At 40.2% G+C, this 12,545-nt stretch overlaps 1 protein-coding gene across 1 annotated transcript in view; it reads left to right on the top strand.

The window, feature by feature from the left end:
* The window catches only part of NIPA1 (NIPA magnesium transporter 1), a 46,294-nt gene that overhangs the window by 19,478 nt on the left and 14,271 nt on the right, over window positions 1–12,545 (top strand). The window contains exons 2-3 of the mRNA XM_005888586.3: window positions 2,160–2,207; window positions 3,137–3,227. Of these exons, the coding sequence (XP_005888648.1) occupies window positions 2,160–2,207; window positions 3,137–3,227 (139 nt within the window). The remainder of the gene's footprint in view (window positions 1–2,159; window positions 2,208–3,136; window positions 3,228–12,545) is intronic.

Below are 12,545 nucleotides of genomic sequence, written 5' to 3'. Positions count from 1 at the left end.
TACCACACTGTCCTAGTTACTGTAGCTTTGCAGTATTGTCTGAGGTCTAGGAGGATTTGCCTACGGCTTAGTTTTTTTTCTTTAGGATTGCTTTGACAATTCTGTCTTTTTCTCTTTCTTTCTTTAAGATTTCACATGTAAGTAAGGACAGGCTCTAAAATAGCCACAGCACTTTTGGGAAATTCAACCAGGATTCTGTATTAATAGTTGATAGTTGTTCTGCAGTGTTCACTGCAGGGCATTCTTAGGCTCAGCTATATTTTCAGACATGTAGGACACCATGGGCCACATTCACATCAGGCACATTCAGAAGGACATGGGACAGGAGCCAGTGTCAGGCCCTCTGTTTTGGAGCCTGATAGCAGAGGCAGAGCTATAGGGTGCTCTTTAAGGATGCAGTTTCAGGGCTTAGAGGCAGAACTGCAGCAGGCGGTGCTCAACTGCCCATCCTTATAAGCCTCATGCCCCCCAGTATAAAGTTGTAGATGCAGAACTCCCAGACCCTCAAAGAGCCTGTTCCCAGAGGTATTGTGCTAAGGGGGAGCTTAAGTGATAATCTCCTGAAGGTGTGCATGCACCTTCAGTTAGGTGCCACTTGCCCATCAGGGGTCATTTTCATCCTATTAGCCCTCAAAAAGCGGACCATAAGTCACATTCTCATGTAGTAAGTGAAGAGGTTTTGTTACTCTGCTATCTACAGCAGTCCAGCTGGTTTTGCCAGTTACCCCACACTGTCCTCTGTAGCAGCCTTTTTTCCATCTAACATCATGTGTTGTGTTTAGTCACATCTCTTTTAATTTCCTGTCATCTGAAACAGTTGTCTTTCATGACATTGCTGATTTCAAAGAGTCCAGGCCAACTGAAATATGGACCATTTCACAATTTCCTTGTGATCAGATCAGGTGATGCACTCTGGTAGGAGCTCTGAAGACATAATGTTGTACCCTTCTTGGTACACCCACAGGAGGACACAGTGTGGCTAGTCCTGCTGCTGATTATGTTAAACTTGACTTTGACCATTAGGTTAAGGTAATGTTCATCAGAGTCTTGCATGCTGTGTGCGCAGGTTGCTTCAGTCATGTCTGACTCTTACGAGCCTACGGACTGTAGCCTGTCAGGCTCCTCTGTCCATGGGATTCTCCAGGCAAGAATGCTGGAGTGGGTTGCCATTCCCTTCTCCAGGGGATCTTCCCGACCCAGGGATCAAACCCACATCTCTTATGTCTCCTGCATTGGCAAGCAAGTTCTTTACCACTGGTGCCACCTGGGAAGCCCAAAGATAACTTTATCTCTTGTGATTATAAAACTGGTGGAGGTGATCCATGGAGACTATGTGACAATCCTATCCCTCAACAAGCTTTCATTCACCCATTTATTATCCATCGATGGTTCTTGCCTGAATAAGTTTTTACTGTGATGTTGCCAAATGGTGCTATTTGAACTAGACCATTCCTTCTACTTTATCATTACTTATTGATCTCATTTTTTAAAGGTACTTTTTAAATACCTGGAGCTCTGCTTCTCAGTGAAACAGGTTGGCTTCCTATGTTCATTATACCAAATTACTGAAAATTAAAACATCCGAATAGAATTAGGTATTTTAATCGGAACTGAAAAAAGCCTCTTGGACTAGGAGCATTTTGACATACCTGAAGAAGGACAAAAGGAGGGCTGGATGTGACAAGGGCCTGGACAGCTGCTCCCATCTCTGCCTGCCCTGGCATGCGTGGGAACATAGGAGGGTAATCTCAGGAAGTAAAAGAGAAACACTGTGTACAGTGTCAGTCGTTGAGTGAGTGTAAGGGTCTGTTTCAGCCATTTTCACATGGTTTCAAAAAGAGCCATGTCACAGAACTTCTACATTATGAACATTGAGTAACCTGTTTAAGTAGCAAGTCGTTAAACCCTATGCTAGTAAAATTATCATATACATGGGTTTCTGTCAATGCATGAGAGAATTGTACTTTGAAGATCAAATCTCATTTGAAATCAACATATAAAATGTTACTCCAAAGAATATTTGTCTCTAGGTGACATGTTGAGCCAAAAAACCCTACAGTTTATAAAGATTTTGTTTGGATTGACTTCCTCTTTTCAGTATGTAGCTTGTAAGCCTCTCGCTTCATACCTTCCTGACACGTTTATCTCACTCTTTACAGGTACCTCCTACTTAACAGACATTGTATGGTGGGCAGGAACAATTGCAAGTAAGTACTCTTTTTGGTGAAAAGCTTGGTCTTTTGTAAGATCAGTCATTTGTCTGGCAGGGCTGGGTGGAGGTTGTGGGTTGAGCTTAGCTTGTTCTTTGGAATGAGGACCAAGAGGGTGGGGAGCAATGGAGGGAGAGGGTAGAGGTTCCTGCTGCCTGAAATTAGCCCTGAATTTTATCCAGGTCAGATTGCCCTGGGTCTGAAGAAATTAAAGCACCTCTTGCTTCCTCATCTGTGGTTTGTCTGTGGGCATCTGGTGAACTTTTGCTCAGTGTCATTGGTTTACAAAAGAGAGTTTCTTCACTCAGCCTTAACAGAGGTCATGTGTTATATAAAGTTAGACTTCAGAACATTAAATATGTAAAGAAAAATTTTGTTAGATATTTCAAATGTATCTTGAGGTCTATTTGTCACATGTTGTATTTAGGCAATAAATTTTCTGGCAGATGTTGCTTTATTGAAGAGCTCATGTTTGAGCTTTATCTTGATGCAGCCTCAGACACAGTCCTGTGCAGGCAATAGTGTTTCCACCGGACGTGCCAGCAGTATGTCACTGGAATGTATCCCAGGCCGCTTGAAGGGCCATGGAAGCTCTATATGATCTGTCTTAAAACAGGGATATGTTAAGAAGAAAGTGGAAATACACTTTTATTGCATCCACTGTCAATCACTGTTGGTTAAGTTGGGAATTTTCATAGCAAGTTGAAGCTACTCCCTTGACTAATTAGGGCAGTGATAGATACTTCTGGGCCTGCTGTCCTCTGCCCTCAGGACTCTTAAACATGCAAACAGTGTCCCATATAGCCTTCCTCACCTGGAATGGAAAAGAAGCCCTTTCAGAGCACAGTCTTGCAAAATTCAACTCTGGGATGTTGCTCAAAGAGAGTTTTGTAATTGCAGTGATATCCTTGTGATTCTCTTGACAGTGGCTGTTGGCCAGATTGGAAACTTCCTGGCTTACACAGCGGTCCCCACGGTCCTGGTGACTCCTCTTGGTGCCCTTGGAGTGCCATTTGGGTGAGAACTGGGATTCTGTGTTTTGGTTTTTAATGTGTAGTTTAGGTATAAGAAAAGTTTTCATTTTAAATGTTTTTGTTAAAATAATAAAAGTAAAAGTTACTGAAGTTAGGTCTTTAGTATTGCATTTCTGGGCTTAATTTTATCCCTTCAGATTTAGTTGTGTGAATTATTAACCTTCTCTTAGACATTTGCTTTAGTATATTTCAAATTCTAACTTATTCAAGATTACAAACATGATGCTATTACTCTCCTGGTCTTTCTCTGGAGGACTTCCTAGAGATTGGAATCATCCAGCTCCTTGGCAAGTGATTCTGAGATATCAGTAAGCAAAACTGTCAGTTGGTGTTTTCTTTGTTTTATTGGTGTTTTATTTGCCATCTCCTACTGGATGCTAGGCAGTCCCCTGCCTCAGGAAGTTATGGAGGTTGGGACAAATGACACCTGGGCTCCAGTGGGTATGAAAAGGATTTGTTACTCACAACAGTCAATAGTAAATATATCATTCAAGGAAAATGGCTCTGGTTTGATCTGGAGTAGAACAGGAACAATTCAGGGCTTTGAGTTTTTATTACAGTTAGGAGGTAAGCCAGGTAGGGAGTCCCATGCTCAGGCTAGGGTTTGCATACTTTGAAAGTTTAGTGCCAAGGGACTGAGTATGCTGGGGCCTAACATTATAAGCTCTCCTTTTTATGAGGTTGTCCAGATATGGGACAAAAGGGAAAAGAGAGGATTGGGAACATGAAAGCTACCAGCCACCACAAATGGGGTCTTTCTCTTTTGAAAATGATTTTGTGAGACAGTTATTAAATACATTACAGGATCCCCAACCCCCATGCCACAGACTGGTAGCAGTCCTTGGCCTGTTAGGAACCTGGCTGCATAGCGCGAAGTATGCAGTGAGTGAGCACGCGAAGCTTCATATGCTGCACCCTATTGCTCCCCATAACTTGCATCACCACCTGCACCATCCTGCCTGTCAACTCCCATTACTGCCTGACCAATCATTCTCCACCCCACCGCCCACCCCCGTCCATTGAAAAATTGTCTTCCGTGAAACCGGTCCTTGGTGCTAAAAAGGTTGAAGACTACTATATTAACACATATCCTTTAGTGAACCTATTTATATTATTTTACCTTTGAAGAAATTGTTAATAAACAGAGATAAAATAGAAGTGAAATAGAATCCAAGTTTCTAACTCATTGATATATTGGTATGCTGCTATGTTCCAGACAGAGCTACAAATACATGTAGAGAAATGTATCTGTGATAGATGTAGTTAATTTAAAGTCACTTAGGCTTTAAGATTCTATAGCTTAAAAAATACAAAAGCATTTTCCAACATGTCAACCTTTGAAAATGCATTTGTATTTTTCTAATGCAAACATATTCTTAGTATTACGTGTGGTTTAATATCACTTTTCATTTCGGATGACCCTGAAAAGCTTGGATGACATGAGTGGTGCTATCATTGGGGAATCACTGCTTCAGCCTTTCAGAGCCCAGCCTCTCTCTCTGTTTCCTGAAAAATGATCAGGCAAATAAACAACCCAGCTATGTGATCTTTGCATATTTAAGGTGCATATATTAAAATGCCTTGCTTCATTAATTTCCAAAGAACTATTCTTATGGACTTTGATAATTAGGTCTCCTAACCAGAAATGTTCATTACTCTGAGTCTTCAGGAGATGTTTCCCAAAGAAGTGTGTGAAATGGCATTCTGAATTGAAAGAGTGCTTTCAAATCAGGATCCCAATAAAAGATTTTTTTAAAAATAAGAAAACTAAAACTAATTTGGAAAAACCAAATATAACAATATATAGGTACATATATATATATTTTAAAAACAGTTCTATTTTTGTTAATGGAATGAGGTTGCTAGAATTATATAGAAATAGAGATGAAAAGAATGTGGCACTGGGAAAAAAGATGTCTGTCATGCGTGAAATAGAATAGAGAGCCCCCAAAGAGGTCCACTTTTCTCTGCAGTGGTTTAATGTATGATAAAGTAATCATCTCAGCATCAGTTCAGTTCATTTCAGTCGCTCAGTCATATCCGACTCTTTGTGACCCCATGAATCACGGCACGCCGGGCCTCCCTGTCCATCACCAACTCCCGGAGTTCACTCAAACTTATGTCCATCGAGTCGGTGATGCCATCCAGCCATCTCATCCTCTGGCGTCCCCTTTTCCTCCTGCCCCCAATCCCTCCCAGCATCAGGGTCTGTTCCACTGAGTCAGCTCTTCGCATGAGGTGGTCAAAGTATTGGAGTTTCAGCTTTAGCATCATTCCTTCCAAAGAAATCCCAGGGCTGATCTCCTTCAGAATGGACTGGTTGGATCTCCTTGCAGTCCAAGGGACTCTCAAGAGTCTTCTCCAACACCACAGTTCAAAAGCATCAATTCTTCGGCGCTCAGCTTTCTTCACAGTCCAACTCTCACATCCATACATGACCACTGGAAAAACCATAGCCTTGACTAGACGGACCTTTGTTGGCAAAGTAACGTCTCTGCTTTTGAATATGCTATCTAGGTTGGTCATAACTTTCCTTCCAAGAACTAAGCGTCTTTTAATTTCATGGCTGCAGTCACCATCTGCAGTGATTTTGGAGCCCAAAAAAATAAAGTCTGACACTGTTTCCACTGTTACTCCATCTATTTCCCATGAAGTGATGGGCCCAGATGCCACGATCTTCTTTTTCTGAATCAGCGTTGAGCTTTAAGCCAACTTTTTCACTCTCCTCTTTCACTTTCATCAAGAGGCTTTTGAGTTCCTCTTCACTTTCTGCCATAAGGGTGGTGTCATCTGCATATCTGAGGTGATTGATATTTCTCCTGGCAATCTTGATTCCAGCTTGTGCTTCTTCCAGCCCAGTGCTTCTCATGATGTATTCTGCATAGAAGTTAAATAAGCAGGGTGACAATGTACAGCCTTGACGTACTCCTTTTCCTATTTGGAACCAGTCTGTTGTTCCATGTCCAGTTCTAACTATTGCTTCCTGACCTGCATATAGGTTTCTCAAGAAGCAGGTCAGGTGGTCTGGTATTCCCATCTCTTTCAGAATTTTCCACAGTTTATAGTGATCCACACCGTCAAAGGCTTTGGCACAGTCAATAAAGCAGAAATAAATGTTTTTCTGGAACTGTCTTGCTTTTTTGATGATCCTCTGGATGTTGGCAATTTGATCTCTGGTTCCTCTGCCTTTTCTAAAACAACATAGTACTTTTTAAAAGGCTTTTAAAAATGCTTTATTTGGAATTAATTTCCAAATTATAGGAAAATACAAGGTTAAGAACAATAATCAAAACAATATTCATATTGGGTCCCCCAGACACAGATTACTAAATTCTATCCCACTTTCTCCATCATTTGCTTTCTCTATATTAGCATTTTTCAGCCTTGATATTATCGACCTAGGGGCCAGGTAATTCTTTGCTTTGAGGGTCCAGTCTGTGCTTTGTAGGGTGTTTAGCAGCATTCCTGGCTTCCACCCACCAGATACCAGTAGCTCCTCTTCCCCAAAATGTCTTTGGACATAAGCAAATGTCACTTTGTGGGGCAAATCACCCCTGTTTGAGAAACACTGTTCTATTATGAATGTGATGTTTGTTTTGATTTTTGGATTTTGTTTTTGATCCTTATGAGATCAGTTACGTTTGTCATGATCTTTTACCCTTAAACTCTTTGACTTGTGTTTTCTGAGACTAGAAACATCTTCTTCATCAGTTCAGTCAGTCAATTCAGTTGCTCAGTCATGTCCGACTCTTTGTGACCCCATGAATCGCAGCATGCCAGGCCTCCCTGTCCATCACCAACTCCCGGAGTTCACTCAAACTTATGTCCATCGAGTCAGTGATGCCATCCAGCCATCTCATCCTCTGTCCTCCCCTTTTCCTCCTGCCCCCAATCCCTCCCAGCATCAGGGTCTGTTCCACTGAGTCAGCTCTTCGCATGAGGTGGTCAAAGTACTGGAGTTTCAGCTTTAGCATCATTCCTTCCAAAGAAATCCCAGGGCTGATCTCCTTCAGAATGGACTGGTTGGATCTCCTTGCAGTCCAAGGGACTCTCAAGAGTCTTCTCCAACACCACAGTTCAAAAGCATCAATTCTTTGGCGCTCAGCTTTCTTCACAGTCCAACTCTCACATCCATACATGACCACTGGAAAAACCATAGCCTTGACTAGACGGACCTTTGTTGGCAAAGTAACGTCTCTGCTTTTGAATATGCTATCTAGGTTGGTCATAACTTTCCCTCCAAGAACTAAGCGTCTTTTAATTTCATGGCTGCAGTCACCATCTGCAGTGATTTTGGAGCCCCCCAAAATAAAGTCGGACACTGTTTCCCCATCTATTTGCCATGAAGTGATGGGACCAGATGCCATGATCTTCGTTTTCTTAATGTTGAACTTTAAGCCAACTTTTTCACTCTCTTCTTTCACTTTCATCAAGAGGCTTTTGAGTTCCTCTTCACTTTCTGCCATAAGGGTGGTGTCATCTGCATATCTGAGGTGATTGATATTTCTCCCGGCAATCTTGATTCCAGCTTGTGCTTCTTCCAGCCCAGCATTTCTCATGATGTACTCTGCATATAAGTTAATGGTATAATCATCAATTTTGGTAGATTTCACTTTATTTAATGTTAAATGTATCTTTCTGATCTGCCCTCCCCATTCCAATTTTGTTCATTGAGCCATTGTACCGTTATTCTATGCCATTATGCTTTATACCATTATTTTTCCGTCTAGTGAATGATCTAGTATAGCAAGAGCTGCATGTAGTTGTCATATCTCAAGTTTAAAAAAGAGAGTTTCTTATTCTTTAAAAAAAAATAGTGTTGGGAAAACTGGTAAACAATTTGTAGGGACATCAACTTAAATCCTAATCATAGCAGCATCAAAATATGATCTAACTGAACTAAGCATGGCCATCAAGTGTGAAATACAACATTGAATGGTTTGTTGATACTACATTCAGGGACTGATTTGTGTAGTCACATGTTGTGTGATCAGTATGTTGAGATGTGTTATCTCACTCAGCAGTGCAGGGTGTGCTGAGTAAAGCTGCAGTGAACTCATTGTGTTAACTAGCATCTCCATTAATACCTGCCTGTCTGTGACATGTAGCTACCAGTAATTTCTGTCTGATTTTCACTGAATAAACCTGCATCTCTAGCACAACCCAGAGTAAGTTATGTAGAGATTTAATCTGTGAAGGAGGAGAAAAAAAGTTTAGCTATGTACCTAGAGTTTATAGCCTATGTATAAGAAAACTTTTAATGTGTTTTGTATCTTAGAAGGTTAAGAAGTTTCAAACATTTGAAGCAATAAAAATGAAAAGGTTAATTTCCTACACTGAGAGGTAAAATAAGAAGGATAGGAAAAAGATTTCAACAAATATGACAATAGTTAAAATGTGATATAAAGAATTTCTTAAATTGACTAAAATAATATGAGAATCCCAATAGATAAAATGACAAAGGTTGAAAAGTGCCACTTTTATACATATGAAAATAAATTTATTCCACTAATGTTAAACCACATTTTCAACAAAATGCACATAGCAAACATATAAACATCAAAAACATATATGTAGTGAAAGGAAGAAGAGTAACATAATATCTCACTGTAGTAAAGTTAGTATCAATTTGACATGTATTCTGATAAGCCTTAGAGAAAGCCTTAGGAAAATAACTTTTAAAAAACTATAGTGAAAAAAATCATTAAAGGAATTAAAATGTCACACTGTAAATACTCACTTAATGGAGAAGAGAGTAATGAAGAATAGGAAACAAAAAAAGACATGAAACATAGAAAACAAAAACTAAGATAATCTATCAGTAAAACTTGAATGTCAGTGGACTAAACAATCCAATTAAAAGGCAAAGGTTGTCAGGCAGGTTTAAAAAAACAAGATCCAATTATATGCTTTCTACTTCGGACATAGTGTATATTCAGAGATACAAATCGATTGAATATAAGAGAAAGGAAGAAGATATATTATGCCAGTAGTAACCATAAGAAAGTTGGAGAGGCTGTGGATCAGATGAAATAGATTATAAAACAAAACAAATGTAAATGTAAAAGCTAAAATTGTAGAACTCTTAAGAGAAAATAGATGTAAATTTTTGTAATCTTGGATAGGCAATGGTTTCTTAGATAAGAGACAACCTACCCATGGGCATCACCAGAAGGTCAATACCAAAATCAGATTGATTATATTCATTGCAGCTGAAGATGGAGAAGCTCTATACAGTCAGCAAAAACAAGACCAGGAGCTGACTGTGGCTCAGATCATGAACTCCTTATTGCCAAATTCAGACTTAAATTGAAGAAAGTAGGGAAAATCACAAGACCATTCAGGTATGACCTAAATCAAATCCCTTATGATTATACAGTAGAAGTGACAAATAGATTCAAGGGATTAGATCTGATAGACAGAGTGCCTGAAGAACTATGGATAGAGGTTTGTGACATTGTACAGGATGGTGATCAAGACCATCCCCAAGAAAAAGAAATACAAAAAGGCAAAATGGTTGTCTGATGAGGCCTTACAAATAACTGAGATAAGAGAAGTAAAAGGCAAAGGTGAAAAGGAAAGATATACCCATTTGAATGCAGAGTTCCAAAGAATAGCAAAGAGAGATAAGAAAGCCTTCCTAAATGATCAATGCAAGGAAATAGAGGAAAACAATAGAATGGGAAAGACTAGAGATTACTTCAAGAGAATTAGAGTTACCAAGGAAATATTTCATGAATGGATGGACACATTGAAGGACAGAAACGATATGGACCTAACAGAAGAAGAAGATATTAAGGAGCGGTGGCACGAATATACAGAAGGACTCTCCAAAAAATATCTTCATGACCCAGATAACCACGATGGTGTAATCACTTACCTAGAGCCAGACATCCTGGAATGTGAAGTCAAGTGGGCCTTAGAAATCATCACTGTGAACAAAGTTAACGTTCACATTTCCAGTTGAGCTCTCTCAAATCCGAAAAGATGATGTTGTTAAAGTGCTGCACTCAGTATGCCAGCAAAGTTGGAAAACTCAGCAGTGGCCACAGGACTGGAAAAGGTCAGTTTTCATTCCAATCCCAAAGAAGGGCAGTGCCAAAGAATGCTCAAACTACCGCACAATTACACTCGTTTCACACACTAGCAAAGTTACGCTCAAACTTCTTCAAGCTAGGCTTCAATAGTACGTGTCCAGATGTTCAAGCTGGATTTAGAAAAGGCGGAGAAACCAGAGATCAAATTGCCAACATCCGCTGGATCATAGAAAAAGCAAGAGAATTCCAGAAAAACATCTACTTCTGCTTCATTGAGTACGCCAAAGCCTTTGACTGTGTGGATCACAACAAACGGTGGAAAATTCTTCAAGAGATGGGAATACCAGACCACCTTACCTGCCTTCTGCAAAACATGTATGCAGGTCAAGAAGCAACAGTTAGAACTGGACATGGAACAACGGACTGGTTCAAAATTGGGGAAGGAGTACGTCAAGGCTGTATATTGTCACCCTGCTTGTTTAACTTCTATGCAGAGTACATCATGTGAAATGCTGGACTGGATGAATCACCAGCTGAAATCAAGATTGCTAGGAGAAATATCAATAACCTCAGATATGGAGGTGACACCACCCTTACGGCAGAAAATGAAGAGGAACTAAAGAGCCTCTAGATGAAGGTGAAAATGGAGAGTGAAAAAGTGGGCTTAAAACTCAACGTTCAGAAAACAATGATCATGGCTCTGGTCCCATTACTTAAAGGCGAATAGATGGGGAAACAATGGAAACAGTGACAGACTTTATTTTTGTGGGCTCCATAATCCCTGAGAAAGGTGACTGCAGCGTGAAATTAATTAATTAAATTTAATTAATAATAATTAAAGGTGACACTTGCTTCTATGCCAAACATAGTGTATTAAAAAGCACAGACATTACTTTGCCAACAAAGGTCTGTGTGGTCAAAGCTATCATTTTTCTAGTAGTCATGTATGGATGTGAGACTTGGACCATCAAAAAGGCTGGGTGCCAAAGAATTGATGCTTTTGAACTGTGGTGTTGGAGAAGATTCTTTTTTTGAGTCCCTTGGACTGCAAGGAGATCACACCATTCAATCCTAAAGGAAATCAGTCCTGAATATTCATTGGAAGGACTGATGCTGAAGCTCCAATACTTTGGCCACCTGATGTGAAGAACTGACTCATTGGAAAAGACCCGATGCTGGGAAAGACTGAAGGCAGGAGGAGAAGGGGATGACAGAGGATGAGATGGTTGGATGGCGTCACCAACTTGATGGACATGAGTTTGAGCAGTCTCTTTTAGTTGGTGATGGACAGGGAAGCCTGGCAAAGAAGCTGCAGTCCACTGGGTTGCAGAGTCAGACAGAACTGAGCAACTGAACTGAACTGAACTGAACTGAAAGCACAAGCAACAAAAGAAAAATAGATCAACTGGACATCATAATAATTAGAAGCTTTCGTGATTTAAAGGATAACATCAAGAAAATGAAAATTCAGGAAAAAAGGTGACACCAAAGAGTGATGTCAGAAAACATCTCCCTACAACAATCAAGAATGTTGTTCCCCTAGCTAGAAAATGAAGAATGGATTAAGTAACCAGTTTCCCCAAGACTTTCAGAGCACCATGAGAAAGTCTCACCTAGACTGGCAAAACAGAAGTGTATTAAGATGGCTAGGAACAAGGAAGAAAAGCAAGAGAAATCATTGGCAGCCATACAGTGGGAGTGACTGTGGTTTGGCTCTGTGAGTGCAGACACTAGCCTGTATCCCCACACCTGACCCTCACCAGCATGTGCTTCCTTGAAGCTAGCCCCTTCTGCTGTGCCTTGCCACGTTGCAAGCCTCCTCTGCAATATGCATGTTGGGAGTGGGTGGACTGACAGCCCCAGGAGAGCACTCTGAGAACCAGCCCTCCACAGCTACACTTTAGTCTGGATTTGGATTGGGTCCTGTATGCATTTATGTATATAAATTTCTCTCTGTGTACCTATTTAACTGAATCCCAAATGCTTTGGCATGTTGTTGCTTCATTTTTGTTCATTTCAAAGTGATTTCTAATTTCCCTTGCGATTTCTTTACTGATCCATTGATCATTTAGTAGTAAGTTTTCTCTTACCTATAAAGTCTGGAAAAGGTGACTGCTTCTTCAAATGTGCAGACACTTATGCAAAGCTATAGGAATCACAAAGAATCAGAAGACATGACTCCACCAAAAGAACCTCCAGTAACACCCAAAGAAATGAAGATCATGAATTTCCTAACAAATAATTCACAGTGATTGTGCTGAAGA

Source organism: Bos mutus, chromosome 2 (assembly GCF_027580195.1).
Source record: "Bos mutus isolate GX-2022 chromosome 2, NWIPB_WYAK_1.1, whole genome shotgun sequence".
NCBI lineage: Eukaryota > Metazoa > Chordata > Mammalia > Artiodactyla > Bovidae > Bos > Bos mutus.
Note: the sequence above shows the minus strand (reverse complement) of the source record. Positions and strands in the feature narration are given on the sequence as shown.